This window comes from Physeter macrocephalus, chromosome 18, assembly GCF_002837175.3.
Source record: "Physeter macrocephalus isolate SW-GA chromosome 18, ASM283717v5, whole genome shotgun sequence".
Taxonomy (NCBI): domain Eukaryota; kingdom Metazoa; phylum Chordata; class Mammalia; order Artiodactyla; family Physeteridae; genus Physeter; species Physeter macrocephalus.
This window is the reverse complement of record NC_041231.1, coordinates 48,203,319-48,225,436: the sequence shown is the minus strand read 5'-3', so window position 1 is coordinate 48,225,436 and position 22,118 is coordinate 48,203,319. Positions and strand designations below refer to the sequence as shown.

Below are 22,118 nucleotides of genomic sequence, written 5' to 3'. Positions count from 1 at the left end.
TGCCAGTGGGATGTCCAGAGTCGAGCTGAGTAGCAGGGGTGTAAGGGGGAACCCCACCCAGGAGCAGGCAGTGTCCTTTGCTCTCATAGCCTCCTAACTGCCCACAGGAAGTCCTGCTGGGCAACGTGCCCATCACCAGGCTGTGCGCCCAGGTGGCCCTGGCCTGGCTGGATTTGCCTGTGTTCCTGGGGTGGGGGAAGCTGATGGAGCAGCTGGAGGCCGGGCCTTCAGCTCCTGTTGCTTTGCCTCTTTGGTCCAGGGAACAGGCACAGTTCTCCCTGTTTTCCCAGGAAATCTGTTCTCTCTCCTTTCATTCAGCTCTTAGGGGAACCACCCTGGAGTTCTGGACCTAGAGTCCCCCAGAAGGTACTTCAGAGCAATCGAATTCTTATTTCTCTACCCTTTTGAGTTGAGCAGGGAGGAGTCTTTGCTGCTTCAGATGAAACAGGGGGAAAGTTTTAACATTCCAGAACCACGTTAAGTGGACCATGCCTGGCCCTGAGTCCCACAGCCTTGCCTCTTTGAGGAAAGACGTATTTGAATAGGCAAGGGGCAAGGAGGAGACAGTCCCAAGCAGGGCTAGTGCCCCACCAAGGGTGCTCAGCCCAGGGCGACAGGCGCTAAAGCTAGCCCACGCCAAGTTTTGCACCCTGGCGTGAGGCTATGTCCTCCCGGAGTTAGGGGATCCTTTTTGTCCTTCTCACAAAGGTGCTTTATGGAAAGCAGCAGCCCCAATCCTAATGAGCTGAGGTAGGGGACATGAGCAGTCTGGCTGAGTAGACAAGAGGGAGGCCAAGGGCAGTGCCCTTCCCTGCCCCACATGAGAGGCCCATACCCTTTTGTGGCTTCCCCAGCTCCAGTTCTGAGAGGACCTGGGCCCCAGCCACCCATCAGAGCTCTCAGGATTCTCGCAGTGACCAGAGGCCCAGACCCAGGTAACTACCGGCCCTCCCCTTCCCACCACCTCCAAGCTTTAGCTGTTTGCTAATTGGCTACAGTCCATCGGCTGAGCCCCCCAGGGATGAATGGCATCACTGAAGTTGCAGGGTGAGGGGGGCAAAGGAGGCAGGAGAAGCATGCCTTGCATGGAGCGGACCAGCAAGTGGCTGCACCAGGCTGCCTTCTTTCCCTAACGACAGGCCCAAAGCTTTGGGACCTTGCCTCAACTTACAGCCTGAGAGTAGGTGCCCAGTGAGCTGTCCCCCTGTGAAGATCTATCTGGGGTGACTCTGGCCTGGAGGGTATCCTGAGAGGAACTGACAGTCATCTGGCAGCTGAGCAAGTGGCTCTGTAGGACGCAGCAACAGAATTTACTGACCGACGGTTCTTTGGGCTTGTCTAGCTCTTCATGTTTCCCACATTATCGTGAGGTTTCCCCTACTACCTCATGAGGTTCTGAGGTCAATTCTGTGAATGCAGGGCAGCTCTTAGCCCTGTGGGACAGCTCAGAAGTGGAGGCTCTGGTGGCTAAGGCTTTTGTCCATGGTGAGTGATAGCAAGAGGACCTGGGTCTCTCCTGCCTCCACTTGAAGCAAAATGCCCTTTATTCTCCCTCCTCCAACAGAAAAATATGTAGAAATAAATCTCTCTGATAAATGGACTTATGCAGGGGCTGAGGTAGGAGCCTCAGGAGGGAACTGGTGGGGAAGGGGGCAGCAAGAAGCTACAAAAGCCCAAAGAGGCTTGGTCCCTGGGGAGACCTGTCTGGAGTGGGGTGGGGACAAGACTCACTGAGTTTCAGGAGGCTTTGGCCCCAACAGCCTCAAGCTTCCAGGAGGCCGAGGGAGGGAAGTGGCAAGAAGCACCAGCCTTGGCCCAGAATAAGGACCAGGGCGGTGTGGAGTCTTGATGTGACCTGGAGGAAGGCTGGCCTTTTACACCTGGCCTCTGGCCTCTCAGAGGCTTGATGCTGAGGTGGCAGAGGAGGCCAGTCACCTCCCTCTAGATTACTCATGAGGTGGGGAGGTGGAGTGGACACCACACAGGTCGTTGATGACTAAGAAAAAGGAAGCACTACCTTTTCAGCCCCCCGCCCCCATTATTTTTTAATTGCATTTGATGGGTGTTCACTCAAGCAAGGCAAAGCAGTTAGATTCTCACCTAGTAGAACAAAACAACTGCAGTGGAGCAGTTTACAAACTGCTCTCTGCTGGTTTACAAACCATACGGCACGATTCGGATCGTCTGTTTTTATTACACTAATCAAGACATATTTATCTCAAGATCTTTCACTGTCAAGGATTCCAATAACCAGATCAAAGCCTCATGTCTAGAACACCTCATCCAACATGGAAAAGCTTCATTTTTCAGCTCATTGGTGGTCACTGCAATGGGATCAAATGTCCTACGCACCTCCATCCCCAGGTAACCACTATTCTGTTTTTTTTGTGGTAATCTAATAATTTTCCTGCTTTTTAGTTTTACTATCTCTGGAAGATTTCCTTAAAACAGCCTGCCTTTCTTTTTGCACCAGTGCAGTCCTATGGCATGCATTTGTGACTTGCTTTTGTTCAGTAGCATATTTGAGATATACCCATACTATTGTGTTGAAGCTGTAGTCTTTTACTGCATTGCGGCCATTCTCTTGCAAATTATTGGACACATGGGCTTCCAGTGAGGGCTTTTGATATTTTGTTGATCATGGATTTTTTCCTGCATTAATTTCAGTTTTATCCAAATGGCTACCTAACTGTTCTACGCTTTTACTAAAAAGTCCCTCTTTTTCACACTGACCTCCAGTGCTACCTTTAAAGTGTCTATTGTCTTCATCTTATTCTGTTCCCTTAGTGTATACTTCTACACACGTGCCAATAACAGTGTAAATTTAACTACCTCTAGCTTTACAGTTAGGCCTTGACAGCTGATAGAACAAGTCCTCCTATCATCTTATTCTTCACCAGTGTCTTTGCCATTCTTGGCCCTTTGTCCTTCTAAGTACATTGCAGAACTACCTTGCTGAATCAGATTAACCTTCATATAAAGTTTTTACATGGAACTTCAAAACTATAATGATTTTAGGCAAAGCTCTGAAATGTTTTCTGGTTTAAAAAAAAAAAAAAAAACACCCTGCTGTGGTTCTTTATGTTAAAAGCTGAACTCACTAAAGATCTTCACTCTAACCAATAGCTCTAGCTTACTAATAGTTCATGCAATGCTGCCTTGGTTCTTTGTGTCATGCACTGGAGGCACAACTGCCCCCTCACCAGGTACACAAATGTTTCCTCTCCAATCCCAATTACATCTTAGACCACAGGGAAGAATTTATAAAGCTTTCTCAAAGGGTCCTCATCCAACAAAAAGGTACTGAATACATGTTTTTAAATACACAGTAAATCACAAACAGCCCTCCCTAGGCACAAAACACTTCCATGCTTTTTAAAGCCCAAAACACAAGTTCTAACAAACGGGTCTGCCGACTCTGCCCTCAGGGATGAACTAATAAGCTTGTCAGACCTACCACCAGGATGACAGGCTCACCTGGCAGACAGCATGGAAGAAGGCCCATTCTAGTTCTCTGATTATGTTCAGATAAACATCGGCAGGTAAACCATCTTAACTATCAATCAGTTCAAAGTGGAGTTGAAGGAATTCCCCGCTCCAAATGAGTCACACTTCTGTGAAGGTGCTTGAAGTCCAAATCCAGGTGAGTAATTCTTCATTATTACCTTAAAGGAATGAAACCATGTGATGGAGTCTGGGGTGGGGGATGCCTATTGGGCAACACAGAACAAAACTGAAAGCCAAAGAAAGAACTAGATGCCTTTGGTCACATGGGCAGGATTATACACATGGCTGCAGCCAGGATGAAGGAGTCTTGGCCATAGGCTCTAAGCCCAGAGTCCTTCAGTTGGAGACGGTGGACTCCCCTCTTCTTACACAAGCTCAGAATCAACGTTCAAGGCTGAAACACTTTTGGTGCAATTTAACCCAGGGCCAAGTGCTAAAGAAGCTTGGCAAACAAACAATTCCGTCTACTAGCAGTAAGGCTCTTTCCATCATTACAACTTAAGTTTATTCAACTTCATCCTGAGGAAGACACATAGTGAAATAATTTATTACCCTCGCAAACCACTAAGTGACAAGGAAAATAAGGTGACACAATCGAATGAATTAAAAGTTTAATTCTGAACCATTTTTATAACCGCATTTTTCTCTTGAAGCATTGTATCACAGCAGGTTACAACAACTTTGGGATAAAAGGCAACTGGTAAACTGTCCAAAACAAGGTTCCAAATAACACCTCTTACTGATTTACCCTACCCATACATATCCCAAATAAAGTTTTTGATCAAAAACATGAAATAGATCCACCTGCTTATTTTAAGCATATTAAAAAGGAAACGAGAAGAGGGAAGGAAACCATGAGAGGTAGCCTCTCTGCGTCCAGAGGAAGAAGGCAATAAAAACAGCTAGACTTGATCAAAAACATGAAAAATAGATCCACCTGCTTATTTTAAGCATATTAAAAAGGAAACTAATTGGACCATTTCTATTTGTCTATTTTATACAAAAAGGCTACACAATGTTACACTTTATTCAGATTACAGTTAGAGTGATTATGAATTAGTGTTCTACACCATTACTCAATTCTTAAAAATTATTAGAAATTGCTGTAGCAGTATTCACTATAACTTAACACTACGAGAGACTTAAAAAACTAACAGTTACTGCAAAAAAAAGAAAAAAAGAAAAAAAAGCTACTTCAAAGCAAGCAAAGTCAGTACCATTACAGATATTTTAAAAAAAATTTTAACAAGCAAGGCTAGAGTTTGATAAATTCCATCTTGTGATCCATTCTTGTGCATTCTTCACTTCTTGAGTCACTCCCAAAATCCATTTGTATTGTTACTCCTCGACCAAAAAGGACCAGAACAAAAAGTTTACTTCAATTGTTCCCATAGGAAACTCAGCTTGGTTAGTGTGTCAGGCACTTTCTGAGATACCAGCCCACCCCTCGAGCCCTCTCAGCAACTCTACAGGCCAATCACAATGCAAGTTCAGACAATACAGCTGTATAAAGAGAGAAAGGCTGCTATTAATGTTTAGAACAGCAAATGTTACTCATTTGAGTATTACGTTGCAAAAGCTGTGGCAAAAAACATTAAAGTTAATAACTTCCACACATGACCACGTAACAAACCAGAAATCTGAGAACATTCACATGTTCCAAGACATCTCCTTTCAATGTATCTTTTTTTGTGGCAGATTTACAAATAGGCCTAAACCACTCCCACCCTACCAACCAAGTCTTTCTGAAGTTCTGTAGGCAGAGTAAAAGTATTTTACCCAAACTGGCTTTTTTAACTTCTTACCTAAAGGATGATTTACAGGTCAGTATCAAACCAGGCCAACTGATTGCTGTCACCTGGAGGCAGCCCATCCATGAGGTCCTGGGCATGCCCCAGATCTGGCAGCCCATCAACTGGATAGTCAGCACCAGGGTGGTGGCCGCCCATCTCATGCTCCATCATGGGGTCCATACCCAAGGCATCCTGGCCGTATCCACCAGAGTGAAAAGAACGATAGCTGGGATCTAGGAGAGTCCGGGGTAGCAACGAAATGGGTAAGGGAGAGAGAGAGAGAGGACATAAAAGTGAACACTAAGGTTAGGGACATCCAAGGGCAGCAAGCTTGGCAGAAAACGCTGCTTTCTAACCTCTTCAACTTCTAGCTTTCTTCAGCTAAGTGCCAGGGCCAGGCCACCCATGAGGCTACACAAAGTCTGTTTCCACCAAAGGCAGACCAGCAGGTTCTAGTCCTGGACATCTGGCATTTACCCAGGCAGGGACAGGTTTCTGAGGGGGAGGAACAGCATCAAGCAGTCTACTGTGTGTGACACCTAGGCATCAAGGAGTCATGGCAGGAGGTGAAGGCAATAACAAGGAGGTCTGGCAATTGTAATCTGTTTGTTAGAAAGTCCAGGCGACAGCCACAAAAGTACAAAGAAAATGTGCCCGTTTCCAATGAAACCTTTATATGTTTTATATTAAGAGTTAACATTTATATGTACCTGTCAAGGTAAGAAGCTTATAAGCTTTAATGGTTTATTAACTAGGAAAAACCAGGTAAGATTATAAATTTAAGATGGATAGTTACAGCTGTTAGTGGTCTACCCCTAATTATGCTCCATTCGCCACTACCCAGATTTGAATTGTATTTGAATTGAATTTTTAGAGTTTTCTGAAAAGCTAACTAACTCTGTAAATACCCATCCCAGATCTGAGCTTGGGGACAGACGTTTCCATACTCTCACTTCCTGGGTGGGTTGTAGACACAGGTATTATGGGTTCTCGGAACAAAAAAAACTGAATAAAAAGCCAGGCGACTTGTAACATCCTGCGCTGTACTGCAGAGGCCCAGCAGTAGTGACACACATTTATTGGTGTGATCCTACTGCTTTGCTCAGTGTGTGGCTCAGAATTCCCTGTGCTCCAATAAAGATGATACTTTTGCTGACTCTAGAATTGAAGAACTGCCTTTAATTGTTACCACTACTTTCCTGTCAACACTGGTTTCCCAGATGAGCAAACCAGCTCTTTTGATAAAGCTTCGGAACTTTAGCTTGATCTGGAGATAATCAAGAAATGTGAGACACATACCATCCTGGCGATATCCAAGGGGTTCTCCCTGGGCACCGATATCAAGTCCAAGATCAGCAGTCTAGATAAACAGGTACAAGGCAAAGAAGCAAAATGAAAATACTCAAAGCATACTAATATTTTGAAAACATAACATTTTCAGATTACAAAAAGAGTAAAGAACTCAAACATTATAGAAATACTTAGAAAATGCAGAATTACTTTGAAATACAGATGTATACAATACAGAAATACTTCAAACTCTACCCTTCAAAGATACCTAGAGAAACATGTTTTCCCATTGCACACAGTATTAAAAGTACTAATTTATTCTTTCCACAAGTATATATTATTAAGTACTTACTACGTGCCAGGCACTGTTCCTGGTGCTAGAAACGTAACAGGACACAAAACAGGCAAAGTGTCTACCCCCAAAAGGAGTTGCTGACAGGATAAGTTATATGAAAAGACTTTTAGAGCCTGTGCAGCTAGAAGAACGAAGCTGCCATTAACCGTGAGAGGAGAGGTCTGGAGAAAGGGAGTGGGTGAGGAAGTTCAGAGCTCAAGTCGGAACATGTTAAGATTGCCTATTAAACAGCCAGCCAACTAACATACTACTCACTGTTTGGCAGTTTGCTTTATTTTTTTTCCACCTAACAATATATAGGATCTCTCTCCATTCATTCAACAAATATAACTCACTTTATGACTATGTACCATAACTGAAAAAACTTTCAGGGTGGTTCTACTGTTTCAATGAACAACTGTGCTGAGGACAAATACTGAACAAATTAATAGAAATGCAAGTAGAAAAGTAGGTGAAAAATTGAGCATTTTTTAAGAAGTACTGATAAACTGACCTCCAACTAACAGTGGTTAATAGACTGCCTCTTTCCTAACAACCTTTTGAAAAATGTTCTTTAATCTGCTAACTTTTTCATCTGTCTCCCTTGGAAATTCTAACTTGTCTGTTCTGAACAGGCTGTTTAAAGCTGTAGTTTTTCCTTACAGCAGTTGCTAAAAGAGTGTAAAGAATGAATATTCAAGCCAAGGACACAGTCAGTGCAAATGAACGTGTACTGAGTGGTTTGACAGGAAACCACAAACCGCCTTATACCTCCTCTAGCAAACAGCCAAATAAACGTGCTCACGCTGCCTACCTCATTCCAAGCCATTGGCTCCGTTCTGAAGAGAGAACTGGTCAGCTCAACCGAAAGCCGTTTCTTATAATCCTGTGGCTTGTCCTCAGACATTCGGAATAAAACAGCAGCTGCATATGTTGCTGGGAGAAGGATGGAATAAAGGTCCTTGAGGAAAAGCTGAGGCGTCACTGTACACAAGCTAAAGGCTCTGGTTCCTTTCCTACTTACCCACACCTTCATTCCTAGAATGAAGTAATTCTGTCAGAGGAGCTGTGGCTCCCTCAGCTTCAATAGCTTCTGCAGCCTCCTTGTCCTGAGCAAGTTCACAGAGGACCCCTGCAGCTACTCTTTGGATATTTTCAATGGGAGAATAAAGCAGCTAAGGAGAAAACATACACCCAAAACCTAATTAAATCTAAAGTTAAAACATGGCCAGCAGCCCACTGCACTGTAAACATTCCCAATTCCCAATTCAGAGTGTAAGTGGTATTTGTACTGCTTGTATTAAATCATAAACTCTAAATTTGTGTTCTTGAGTGATGCTCAGGAGCAATGGTTTTCTAGAGCATTTTTAGCTAGGAACCTTTTCTTCAGAGTTTTATTCAAGCTAAAACTTGGAAGACCCAGAGGTGGCTGGAGGCCTGTGCTCTGGCAGCCCAGACCAGCTTTCGTCCCTTCAAAACTGAGCAACCCTAAAAGTGGAGTAGAAAGTCTCTTTCCTTTTTTGAGGTTCTAGTCCCAATGTTTCTCCTTCTACTGCCCAAGAAAAACGAAGGGAATTTTCATAAATGTATTCAACTAAAAGGACATGACACACTAAGATTCTATTTTTTATACTTTGAACAGGAAGCATAGGCAGTACTGCCATTTTAGAAATGGTGATAGTAGATGAAAAATTAAATGCTGGTGCCCCTATTTTGGTCTCTAATTTCCTGATATTTTGCTTATCTTTAAAATCCTGAAATTTTACTGACACACAGAATCTAGAACACCTCACTTAAAAGCAACATACCTGCACAAACAATGGAATGGTATTTAGGCCTCTGATAACAATTCGGTTGTGAACATCCCGAGCTAGGATGTGAAGGGCTCCAGTACAACCTTCAACTATTTCTTCCATGCGGACCCCCTCCTACCAAAAGAAATATGGTTAATAAATAGGGCATTGTCCTGTCTAAAGTTTATATACTTGAAAGGCTTTCTGTTCTGAGTAGCAATTACTAGATTAGTTATTCACATTATAAACCCAAAGTTCCCCAGAATTTGCAACTAATTAGTTCAGGAATGAAGGTGGACTCCATTCAGTTGAATGTCACTTTCTGAAAGTGGCCTCTTGTCGGCACTAATTCCAAGCAGCACCCCTCCCCCATCACGGTACTGTGCACAGCAAAGCACAGCTTCAATATACCTCTGAATCCCAAAGATAACTTTCTTACAGTCAGGGCACCAATCACTCTGGGTAAAGGGATATATAAAGAAAAGATACACAAAGATGGGAAAGTAACGTGCAGACTATGTCAGTGTTTTCTTTCAGATGCTCCCTCTATCTTTGTACATCTATGTGTATTTGGTGAAAACTTAGCAAAGTTTTATCACCAACTGCTAAAATTCTACTGAGCTGCCAGTAGAAAATCCACTCACCTCCTCCAAGACTATTCAACTGATAGCCTATATGGGAGAAGGAAGTTAGCTTTTGCAAAATATAACTACAATCTGCTTTCCCTCTATCTGAGTTTTTAAAAAGGTCATAATTCTGCTACTTGCAGCAGCTTTTATATTCAACTTCATTTTTATAAGGACACAAAAGCTCCTTTCTTCCTAGAGAGGAGATTTTAAAAGGTACCCTTTGCATTCTATTAAGCCACCTCATGGAGACAGGCCAACACCAAAAGTAATGAATAGAGAAAGGCAAAGCCTCCTAATGAGTGCATCCATATCACAACTAGCAATTGAGAGTCTCAAGATCTGTTCTGGTAAAGTCTTGTTCTCTAAAGTAACCTGATTAAATGAGAGAGAATCTTTGAAGGTCTGAGTCTTAAAACACATTCTGAGGAATCAGAAGTGTCTTTAGATACTTGTAATGAAGCTAGTTTTAAGACTGCACACTTGACATCAAAGTTTCAGGCTAAGATTATAGGTAAAGATCCCAGAAATGCTACTACTTAGTCTTGTAATTTGTTGGCATTCGTAAGTCCAGGGAAATAGTTTAAACCACTCTTGGAAGAGCTAGTAAAAGGTACCTTAAACATTTATAGGTAGAACTGCAGTGGGGGATAAGAGACTCTGAAATCAGACAGACTTGGATTCAAATTATGGCTCTGCTATACTTCCTAAGGATGTGAACCTTTTGTATGGATTAAATGAGACCCCAAAGCAGTAAATCACACTCCACAGCCCCTCTGTACGACTGAGGAGGCAACGAAGTGAAGGACATGTCAAAGGACATACCACTAGGGGCCACATTACTCCTTATCTTCTATGCAGCCACAGAGACATGTCAGTTTTTTTAGTCAATAGCAAGCAGCCCTTCAGGCAGGCAGGAGGATGGAGGGAGCCAATGACCTCAGTAGTTCAGGATCTTATGGATTTTTGCATTCCTTTTAAATAGCCAGGTGTCACTATTAAGATTTACCTACCACAAACTGCTGCTGTGTTCCCCCCATAGATGTACGGCGCTGGGTATCCTGATGTGCACGAACCAGCAACTGAACTAGTCGTGGAATGGCACCCTGCTCACGCAAAGGTGCGTGATTTGCGGGACAAAGGGCAAGATTTCGAATCAATCCAACGGTAGCCTGCAGAAAAGAAAGAAGAGTAAAGAACTGGCAAACAACTCAACAAAACCATTTTCTTAGCCTAAAATTCCTAACACACTACATCTATCACAATCACTTGAGAGTAAAACTGACTACAGAAACACTTTAAACCCTCACCTCCATCCCAGACATAGTTCCTATTTACTGAAGAATACAACTCCTACTTATCAATCCCTGGTGCCTAGACAGCCATCTAATAATAGTCAGAGGTAGTTCATTTTCAATTCTGCAACCTTCTACTTTCACTGACAATTTACCTTGATCAGAGGCCAATGGGATGGTGGATGTAGGAGTTTAACCACAACTGGCAGTCCATAGTGAAGGCGAACAGCATTCTGGGCCATCTCAGCTTCCTGGTGTCGGCTGGTCAGATGACGAAGAGCACAGATGGCAGGCTCAGTGATATCCTCCCTGTCACCAGCACGAAGGACAGTACGCACAAGAGCCTCTATACCACCCACTTGGCACACCATCATCTTGTTCTTGTAATTATTGCAGGTGAGATTAGAAAGAATTCCAGCTGCGCAGGTGACCACATTTATATCATCTGAGCCCAGAAGCTGAACAAGGGTCCCAAGAAGACCTTCCATCCCTTCCTATGGAGATGAAAACAGACGCTCAGGACATATTCAGCTTGACTCTTTTCATTAAGGCACCAGTTTACTCAGAATTTACCTGTTTAGTTGCAGCATCTGAAAGATTCCTCAGAGTCCAAAGACAATTCTGAACAAGACGTTGACTTGGATCTGTCAGGTGAAGTCCTAAAGCTTGCATTCCACCTAAAAAGATTAAAAAATATCTAAGGCGATGGCTATTAGCTCACAAGTCGTATCAGTACAAAGTGTCTTCCCTAGTCTCAGAAGGTGTCCCGCTTTATTGCCAAAGCTTATCCCCTCCATCTAAGTCCTTTATTTCCTTTCATTTTCTACAATGCTGCTCAGTTTCCCTTTCTTTTCCAGTTCATCTCACCTAGTGACAACTTCTGTCAAATATCTATTGTTCCTTCCCTGTGTGGAAAAAGCCTTCATTCTCTCCACAGTCCCCCTGTAGGTAATATTCCTATTACTTATTTCCTTTCATCCAATTATTTCAAAAATATTTAATACCAGGCCCTGTTTTGAGTTGGAGCTAAACCAGTGAGCAGAACAGTCTAAAATTCCTACCTTCAGAGAGCTCATGGTCTACTTGGAGGCAGACAATAAACATACACAATTAGTAAACTAAAACTATACGGTGTGTCAAATGGTGTTAACTGCTACAAAAAACGTAACACAAGACAAAGGAGGGGGCTACATTTTTAAGTAGGGTAATTAGGTCACCTAAGTGTGAAGGTGACATCTGAGCAAAGACCTGAAGGAGTTATGTAAACTCATGGGGTGAGAACAATCCAAAAAGAAGGCACCAGAACGCTTAATGTCTGGGACTGTATAAAAGACACTGACTCAAAAGATGTGCTTCAAAGTTTCACAACCTTCCATCATTTAGGACCCTAATGAAGGACGTTTATACTGGCAGAGGAGTCTAAATGGAAGCTCAATTCCCCACACACTGGCTTAACTTCACCATCTCTCTCCTACTGGCATCACTTCTAAATGCAGTGGGATGTACTTTCCCTTGTCTCCTTGTTTATCTTTTCATGTCTGCTTTATTTCCTCAATTAGGTTAGGTCTACTTGCTGTAATTCTCACGGCACCCTGTACTCTTCCCTTCACAGCATTTATCACAACATAATTTAGCCTACCACCCCTACAGTAAGACAAGATCATCCCTATCTGGCTCGTTCCTCATAGTAGCTCCAGCTGCTAACAGAGAGCACAAGGCTGATGCTACTTCCCTGGTGGTCCAGTGGCTGAGACTCCATGCTCCCTATGCAGGGGGCCCAGGTTCGATCCCTGGTCAGGGAACTAGATCCCACATGCCACAACTAAGAGTTCACATGCCGCAACTAAAGACCCCGCATGCCGCAACTAAAACATCCCTGACACAGCAACGATGATCCCACGTGCTGCAACTCTAAGACCTGGCGCAGCCAAATAAATAAATAAATGTTTTTTTTTTAAAAGTAAAATTATATTTAGAAAAAAAAAGACTTGATTCCCCTCAGATCTCATTCCCTCCCTTCACTGTAATTATTAACTCTAAGAGAGTGGGTCTTACTTCCAGATGCCTCTCAGAATAGCCTTAGAGACTTAAACACACACACTCTGATTCAGCATGCCCAGGGTAAAAGTCCGGTGCAGATGGCTTAGAGGCACCCCCGCCTCTTCCCTGTAGCCCTTACCCACATATGCTAAGAGGGCAACTCCCAAATCTCTACCCCAGCCCAGTCTTCCCTTGCATTCCAGTAGCATACACTGCCAGCTACCTACTGACCTTTAGTCACTTTGAATATGTCAACTCAAATAACATTCATCCTTTGCTATGTATTTTTAATATCTAATGACTTCATTCCTAGAAGCCTATAACACATCCCAGTGGCCTGGACTGCTTGCCTTTGGTCATTCGAACTGTCATATGATGCTAGCTAGTATTAATATTCCCAACACCTCACTGTGATGCTGTGCTACTGCTGAACAGCCATCAATACCTTCTCATTATAAGATAAAGACCAGGGACTTCCCTGGTGGTGCAGTGGTTAAGAATCTGCCTGCCAATGCAGGGGACACGGGTTCAAGCACTGGTCCAGGAAGATCCCACATGCCGTACAGCAACTAAGCCTGTGTGCCACAACTACTGAGCCTGCGCTCTAGAGCCCATGAGCCACAACTACTGAGCCCTTGCACCACAACTGCTGAAGCCCACGCGCCTAAAGCCCATGCTCTGCAACAAGAGAAGCCACCGCAATGAGTAGCCCCTGCTCGCCGCAACTAGAGAAAGCCCGCGCACAGCAACGAAGACCCAACGCAGCCAAAAATACATAAATAATTAATTTCAAAAAAAAAAAGGTAAAGACCAAATGCTTTAGCATAAGTTATCTTCCGGAGCCCTTTAGGATTTGGATCCCACCTAGTATTTCAAATTGACCTAAGCATTCTACACCTGTGTTTCCAAAGCTGGAATAAAGCATGAATAAACATCTTCCAGGAACCTAGAAACTCCTACACAATATAGCCCTGCCTGGCTCCAGCTCACTACCCTCATCCTGAGCTATTCATCCCATTACTCACTAGGTTCTAGTTACACAGACTTTCTCTTCAGCACCTAGAACTCAACAATTTCTTTCCTACCTTCAGGAACATCTGGAAGGCACTTAATCCTTCTCATATAGATTACACCTTCTCATTCTGCAATTTCACTTAACATCCCCCTCTCAGGGAAGCCCCTTCCCTCCCCATTAATTCTGTATCACTATTTGCTTGCTGTTCATTTCTCTTGTAACACTCATTCCAATATGTGATCACTCCATCTTTTTGCATATTTTTTGTCACCTTCACCACCTATAAGAATAAATACAGGGACCATACGTATTTTGTTATCCATTGTATACCATGTGCTTATTACAGTGCTTGAAACACAGGGGCTGAATATTTTCAGAATAAACAAATGAGCATCAGAATAACCTAGGGAACTTCTAAAAATCAAGATTCCTAGGCCTCCAGTCCCAGACATTTCCAGCTACCTACTGACTCTCTTGTCACCTCAACACTCCAGGGATTCTGATTAAATAAGTCTAAAAATCTGTATTTTTTGCACGCATTCCAGGTATTTCTGGAAAAGCTGTTATCAAGCCAAGTATTAGCCATCATTTTTGATGGGTAATATGAACACTGCCTAAACGAGGCTTGAATAGCACCAAAGAAGGTGTCAAGCAGAACATACACTTTGTCTGAATGCAACTTTGGCTTCAAACGGAATAGGACCATCTACTTTCAGCCTGTTAAGGTCAGTTCTATCACCCTTTTCCTAAGAAAGGTAATCTAATTAGAACTACACGTGCTGCAAACATGAGAACCCAGAATGGACAAGTATACTTACCAGCTTCTACAATAGCCGGCTTATTACTAGAGCAGACAGACAGCACCTTCAGTACTCTGCTTGTGGTCCACAGTAGTTTCTCATAGGTGTAGGTCCTCATTATATTCACTAAAGCTTGAGGTCCACCACTAGCCAAAATGATCAGCTAGAAAGATGTGTATATATTGTTAGTCATGGAATCTTGATCAAATGCCTGAGAAAAGCTACTATTACCAACCTATTTTATTATACAAGAATTTCAGCCAGCTTAATGACTTAAATATATTCCTGGTCGTCAATAGCTAGACCCCCATACTGGGGCCCTATTTAACCCCTCCTTCTACAACATTTCACTCCAATTCATGCACCCCAGTCCTCCCAAAAATATATAAACTCTGGCCCAATTTTCTTCTTCCCACACTGATCATAGTAAAAGGAAAAACAAAAACAACCAAACACCCTGTTGGTATGAAACAGTAATGCCCAGATACACAAGTTACATCAAAGCCAACATGTTAAGCGAAAATGTGAACCAGAATGGGCACTTAAAAAACTCTTAATCATCTGGCTCTTTGCTTTTCCTAATCATATCCACCTCAAAGAGACAGCATAAGATAGTCATTCTTGCCCTTTACTCCCCCACACACCCCCACCTCCTGACTCTAGCCCGATCTTCTGAAAACACATCTCACCACTTCAGGCCTCTGCTAAAAACTGTTTCCCATTATTCTTTTAACATGTTCCACTAAGCCCTGCAGGATCTGCCCTATCTCACACACTTCCTCTTCCTTACTCTTTGCATTTCTTGAATTTCCAAATCTTGCCCTGCTCCTCCCTCAGCAAAACGGTCAAAGATGCCATTTCCTCTCCCTAACCTTCATTCACCTTTAATCAATCCCTTCTTATCCTTAAGAGCTAAACTCAACTATCACTTTTCTCCAAGAAATCTGCTTGAACCCTCAAAAGAGGGTCTGGTTCATTTACATGCTCTCATAGCCCCTTTACTTCCTCCTAACACACGAATTAAACAGTAATTAGGGTATTATTTCAGTGTCTCTCTTCCACCCCAGAATGAAAGCTTTAAGAGAAGCTTGCATGCTATATCCCTATCACCTAGCATAGTGCATTACATACTGACAACTCAAATATTTAAATAAATAGAGATGTCCAACTTTTCTAGGATACATAGAAAGGGTGAGGCATACAACGAATTTGCCAAAATCCATAGAAGGACATGACATTGGGGGTCTCCCATGCTCCATGACAACCAGGTTCAGTACAATTCTTTTACCTTGCTTTCTTGATTGCCATAAGCTAAAATCTGAAGGCAGTCTGTTGTAATAGCCAAGAATTTAACATTTGTTTTGTTGAGCAAGGCAACCATTTTCTGCAGCCCGCCAGCTAAACGCACTGCCATTTTAGCTCCTTCCTGATGCAATAAAAGGTTGTGGAGAGTTGTAATGGCATAAAACAATACAGAATCCACTGGTGAACTGGGAAGAAGAAAAAAGTCTCATCAGAAATGTTGTGATTGCACTCTTCTCCTTCTGAGCTTGGAGCATTCTGACCATGTTTTCTTACCCAAGCATCTTCACCAGGGCAGGAATGCCCCCGGACTTAAAGATGGCCAGCAAGCCCTCACGATGATGGGAGAGATTGTGCAAGGTCCCAGCAGTACAGCGAGCCGTTTCCACATCATTTGTATTCTGCATGGTGCGTACAATAGCAGACACCATCTGAGGAGAACGCATGATGGCGTGTCTGGAAGCTTCCTTTTTAGAAAGCTGATGGACCATAACTGCAGCCTTATTAACCACCACCTATAATGTACAGGAATGAAGAGATGTCATTTTCCAGTTTTCAAATACTGATACTGGGTAGGTATTATAAGACTACTTCCTTGGGAGTTTCCTTCAAAGCAGATTAAAAAGCTAGCCATGTCACTACTTACCTGGTCTTCATCATTTAGCAGTTTTGTCAATTCAGGGATTGCACGTGTGGCAAGTTCTGCATCATCCTGATAGTTAATCAAATTTACAACTGCATGTTTCAGCATCTGTGATGGTTCAGCCAGACGCTGGACATTAGTGGGATGAGCGGCATCAAACTGTGTAGATGGGATCTGCATGCCCTCATCTAACGTCTCGGGGAACATAGCAGCTCGTACCCTCTGAGCTCGAGTCATTGCATACTGTCCATCGATATCTGAAAAAGGTAAATTCAACACTCAGTATCCACGGCTCAGCATTCACCAAGTATTTCCTGTCCTAAACAGTCAAGGTGATATTGCAATCACTCCCTTCTCTTTACCACACCATTTTATTTAAGCTATTACACACTAACTTTTATTAGAATAACTATTTAATTCTCAAAACTGCATTCTGACTTTCAGTAAGGCAATAATACTCTTACCAGCTACTTGTTCTTGAGTGAAGGACTGAGAAAATCCCTGCTCCCACTCATACAGGACTTGGGTGGTATCCACATCCTCTTCCTCAGGATTGCCTTTACCACTCAGAGAAGGAGCTGTGGTAGTGGCACCAGAATGGATTCCAGAGTCCAGGTAAGATTGTTGCTGCCAGTGACTAACAGCTGCTTTTCTGTCTGGCTCCATGGCCATGTCCAGCTCCATCAAGTCAGCTATAAAAATCAAACAGCACTAGTATTACTACCAGGGAAATGTTACCTTAATTTGAAAATAAAAAATCTATGATATGACTCACTGAAATCTTTTTAGAAATAAAGTCAAGTCTGAAAGACAGCCAAGGATAACAGAATGATGGCCAGGATCAGCTCAGTGATGAAAAATCTGTACTCTTAGGAGACCACCTAACAGTTACTCACTGAATCAGTGAAGAATGGTACTGCATCCAGGCTCCAGAAGCAGTCATCCAGACTAGATTCCTGCTGGTGGCTTGTTTGCTATTTCACCAAGCCATTAGGAGGAGTGAGCAGAAAATGGAGCAAAAGGTAGCCTGACAAGTAAGCAGGGAGAGAGGAAAGCAGGGGAATCTGAGCCAGACTGGGTTAATGGCAATGAAGCAGAGCCCCAATTCAGTAACTAAAGACTTATGATACAAACCTTGGGTAGCCATTGTCCACGCAAGATTTTCAAAACCGTAGTATGCTGTACTTCAGAGACCCTAAAAGAGTTAATCAAAGTCATTAGGATTTAAAATTGTTTGGTTTTAATACGCATAAGTCACTAGGATGGCCTGTCAAACATCATGGACTACATCCACAAAAAGCCCCAAGTCGTCTTTTACCATGTGATATAGTGAAACACAGACCTCATGGTCTCCTCCAAACACTTCAACCACAGCTCTATCATTGCCAAACTTCTAAGTGAAAACTTCTCTTTAACAAGCACCTCTTTTCTGGAGAAATATAAATTACAGATACACAGGATGTCAAAAAAGCAAAATTACTGAAGATGACAAAGAAAGCATAAGCACTCTACTAACGAAAGCGAGGGAGGGGAAAAAGCTATTCAAAATCAACTCCTCCTTGAGTTCCAAAAGTCCTCTCCTCTCCCTTTTTAATTTCTTTCACTGAAAAATTCATAGGTCTTCTTTGGACAACAGAGGTCCAGTGGGATTTTAAAAACACCAAATTAAAAAAAAAACAAAAACACCAAATTTTCATTTAACGGGTCAATTGTTACTGTTTTCTTTTCTGATATAATACAATGCCATCTAAAATACCTTCCTAAGATATTTTATGTGTGGTGACTGGATCAGAACAGTAGATTTCAGAGTTTTTACTAAGAAGTAAAATTACTTCTCAAATTAAAGTTTGCAACACAAATTAAAAGCACCTTTTTTAGTCAAACTTTTCTAAGTTCAATTTTATAGCAGTGATTTATTATAAATAGATGTGAATGCTTTGATCAATGTAAAAATCATTCACATATATATTAAAAAATCTTAGCATCTAATTTATGTCTGCATTTTGGCATTTTTGTGTAATATTCAGGAAAACACTGAATTACACAGGGAGCTATTTGCAAATGAGACCAGTTTAAGGGCTCATGGTCTCTAGATATTCCTAATAACAAAACTTCCTTTATTACATAGTCTGCCCCAAACAAGTTCCTCTTGCACTACAAATTAAAAATTAGATGTAAATTACCAATGTGGACTAAGATATTGAAGTGTGAACTGTGTTTTCTACCAGTGTCCAAAAAAGTTTAAATGTGTTTAATATAACGCAGTTGGAAACTGTACTCGAAAGTCCTATTTTCTCTATGTAAAGGAAGCATGTATTGATTATTCCTGGATTTGCTCTTCCAAAAGTAGATTTTTATAACCACAAAGATCACTTGACACCTAAAGCTGACAAGAGTTGTGGACACAATTGTTTTATCGTCCACAGTAGGAACAATTGACGATTTACTTACAAGGCAAAGTGAAGGACAGAAAATAACAAAGGTGATTCCTGTCAACAACTTATATTTTAAAATCATGTACTAAGTAGGATTATGTGTTTATTGTTTCGATTCAATAGGATGGGAAGGGGTGTGTAGAAACCTGCACTTTTAATGAACATTCTAAGGATGCAGAAAGTGATCTGCAGACCATATGTTGAGAAATACTATGATGGAAGAAACTCAGGTTCTCTGTCCACTGATGGCTGTATTTTAGTTCGTATCTTTTGCCTATCTTTGAGAATGGCTATTTAACCATTTCTCCACCCCTCTGAAAAATGGGTTCCCCACTCCAGCTCCCAACATATTTCCAGGGAAGGGGACTTAAAACATGTTTTACACTGAGCTGCTCCTCTGGCCAATGCCACAGGGCTCAGAAACCAACTAGTTACATCTACAGGTGCAGCTGTTTAAGAAGTGCTTTGATGTATCTGGCATCAAGAAAAAAAAATATTTACAGTGTTTTTTCCTTGTTGAGACAAAGGCAAAACATATTAGCCATATTACTGGGTAAAATCTACTTATGTGGGCTGACCTAGCAACTTGACCAACATTATAATGATTTTATGGAAAAAAGCAAGTTCATGTTCCAAACTTACAATAGCTATTTGCATGTTGGGGACATCTTAGTACTATTATTTTTTTATAGCACTTTCAAACTTATGCAACATACATAAAAATTATTCTTGCTCTTCACGGCAACCCTCTGAAGTGAGGGAGGCCAAGTGTCAATCAGCAAGAAGTAAAAAGTAGGAATGAAAATGGAGATCTACATAAGCAGCAGTATATACCAACTCACCTCTATACTGATCTGCAGACAAATCCGAATTTACCTAAAATATGAGAAATATTTACTGAAGAAATTGAATATCCTATCCAGAGAACTACAGCAGAATCTTGCCCCAAAGGAAAGCTTTCCTTATTCTTCCTCTCCGCAGAGCTTTCAGCCCAAGGGCTGGCTCCCCTCTACTACACCCTGCCATACATTAAGGGCCTAGAGCTCCTAATCAACTAAGCCTTACCAAAGACTTCAGGAAAACCAGACTCCAGAGAAACAAAACTTCAAAATCGGGGTAAGGTGGGGAGGGAAACAGAATGTTTCACTTTATTACCCTCATAAATATTGGAGAGAATAAATAAAAATAAAAAGTTCAATAGATAACTGAAATTGAGAAAAACTCCTAGAGCATAAAGGAGAAAGACACACAGAATACAAGAGAAGAAACAAGAGGATCAACTCAGGGGATCAAAGCTCCAGCTTCAAAAAGAATTAGGAGAAACAAAAATGGGGAAAAGCCCACTATGTACCAATCAAGATAAAGGGAGTATAATGCTTTAAAAAAAAAAAAAATTAAGTACTAAATGTTCCCAGATGCAAGTGACCACAACTATAGACTGCATTTAGAATGCCGTGTGTCCTAACAGCTTTATCACCAAGTGGTGCTCTGACAAAGAAAGAGGGTGCTGGGGGATCACCAACTTATCCAGTCTAATGAGGTAATGGATACATGCACACTTCCATTTATTTTTCTCTTTTTGCTTAACATATCCTATTTTCCAATTATATATTTTGTAAAGAACACCTCAAAATTCATCTATTTCTGATTTAAACTCTATAAGGTTTAGAAAAATATATATCCATTACACATAATAATTTCAATCTAAGGAGAAAGTTCATCCTACACCATACCTTATTCAAAGTATTACTCTGAGTAATTTTTCCTTCAGCTTTTCTAACAAGACTACTTAAGCATGCTAAGTTTTTCTTTTTTCTTACTATGAAATTTTTCAAATATGCAGAAAAGTGGACACAACTTTATAATGCACCCATCACCTATACTTAACAATTATCAACATTATGCCATATTGGTGCCTTCCTACAGAATGATTTTAAAGTAAATTACATACATTAGTACATTATGTGGCTATAAAAAGTAACGATATTTTCTTACATACCACAACATTATTATAAAAGATTAGCCTTAGAGCTAACTTCAAAATGATTGTTGGGGGCTCTACTTCACCTTTTGTACTTTAAGTGGCCTTCGGTCAAAATCTACATGAGAAATCTTGACACAATATAGATATCACTCATCAACACAAAATTATCTTAATTACCTTGGATTTCAAAAAGTTTGAGTACTACTAACTAGAAGTAACTTTGCTATAAAACAGATTATAAAACCAGTTTATAATAGATTACTGGCTGTTCATGCTAACAACTAACTTTTCCAAGAATCTAGTAAGAAAGTGCACGAAAAACTTTTGATATACTCTCAGGAATCAGAAAAAAAGTTCTTACTAAAGTCTACTTTGTAAATCTAAAAGCACATACATATGCATTTTTATTAACTGTCACTACTAATACCTTGCCATTTAAAAATTTATAGTCTCCTCAAATCCTCCTGTCTCAGCACTTTTTAGTCAACACTAACACTTTTAAGTCACAACTTACTCTAGTTTCCTTTCTGCTTTTACTCCTCAGCTGTGTGTGTGTGTGTGTGTGTGTGTGTGTGTGTGTGTGTTTTCGCTCCTCTGAAACACTTAGATTGATACTCCTGGTATTATCTTTAAATATGTAGGTACAAAAATGGCTATTAGAAATCTGAACTGTCTGTGGCTAGGGAAAATTAGGATGTTCCTGATCATTTTCCTTCTTTCATTTTAGTGTCTCTTCTACCTCATCCATAAAATAATATATGCTTAGTATAAAATGGTATTTTCCTTTGGCATTCCCATAATAATGACATTGTTATATTTGGTATTCTGTTAAATTTACTGTTAGGTTTTTTTATATAAAAATATAAAAGCCAATTCCTCGTGTTGTAGACCCTTACCAAATATTATCTGTACTGTATCATAGGTCTATACTATAATTTAACCACACCTCCCATTCTTGAATATTTAGTTTGTCTTTCCTATTTAGTTTGCTATTCAAACAATGCTGAAAAAACATCTTTGCATATAAATAGTTCTCTTAATTTCTTCCACCTCCCTTCCACCTAAGGACTGCTTCAATTACTGGGTTAAAGAATAAGAACTTTTAAGTTTTAAGGCTTTTGATACATAGCTCCAAAATACTGATGAAGCATAAATTGATACAGTTTTCAAAGAAGGCATTGTACCACCAGTGACCACCTTACCAAGGGCCTATCAAGCATCAACTGTTATCTCGGACAACTTTTTTTTTTTTTTTTTTTTT

General features: G+C 41.2%; 1 protein-coding gene across 6 annotated transcripts in view; it reads right to left on the bottom strand.

The window, feature by feature from the left end:
• Positions 1-3,578: 3,578 nt before the first annotated feature.
• CTNNB1 (catenin beta 1) overlaps positions 3,579-22,118 on the bottom strand; it is a 43,657-nt gene continuing 25,117 nt past the window's right edge. The window contains exons 2-17 of one of the 6 annotated variants that reach the window (XR_008615707.1): positions 17,573-17,633; positions 16,903-17,130; positions 16,442-16,695; positions 16,072-16,310; positions 15,782-15,983; positions 14,512-14,656; positions 11,212-11,315; positions 10,794-11,132; positions 10,357-10,515; positions 8,733-8,852; positions 7,949-8,099; positions 7,739-7,860; positions 6,600-6,660; positions 5,313-5,533; positions 4,445-5,010; positions 4,104-4,311 (exon numbers count right to left, since the gene is read on the bottom strand). Coding sequence is in view for 2 of the 6 variants with exons in the window: in XM_007113614.4 (XP_007113676.1) it covers positions 5,325-5,533; positions 6,600-6,660; positions 7,739-7,860; positions 7,949-8,099; positions 8,733-8,852; positions 10,357-10,515; positions 10,794-11,132; positions 11,212-11,315; positions 14,512-14,656; positions 15,782-15,983; positions 16,072-16,310; positions 16,442-16,695; positions 16,903-17,130; positions 17,573-17,585 (2,346 nt within the window). In the remaining 4 variants the exon portion in view is untranslated. The other 5 variants (XR_008615708.1, XR_008615709.1, XM_007113614.4 and 2 more) reach the window with 5 other exon arrangements.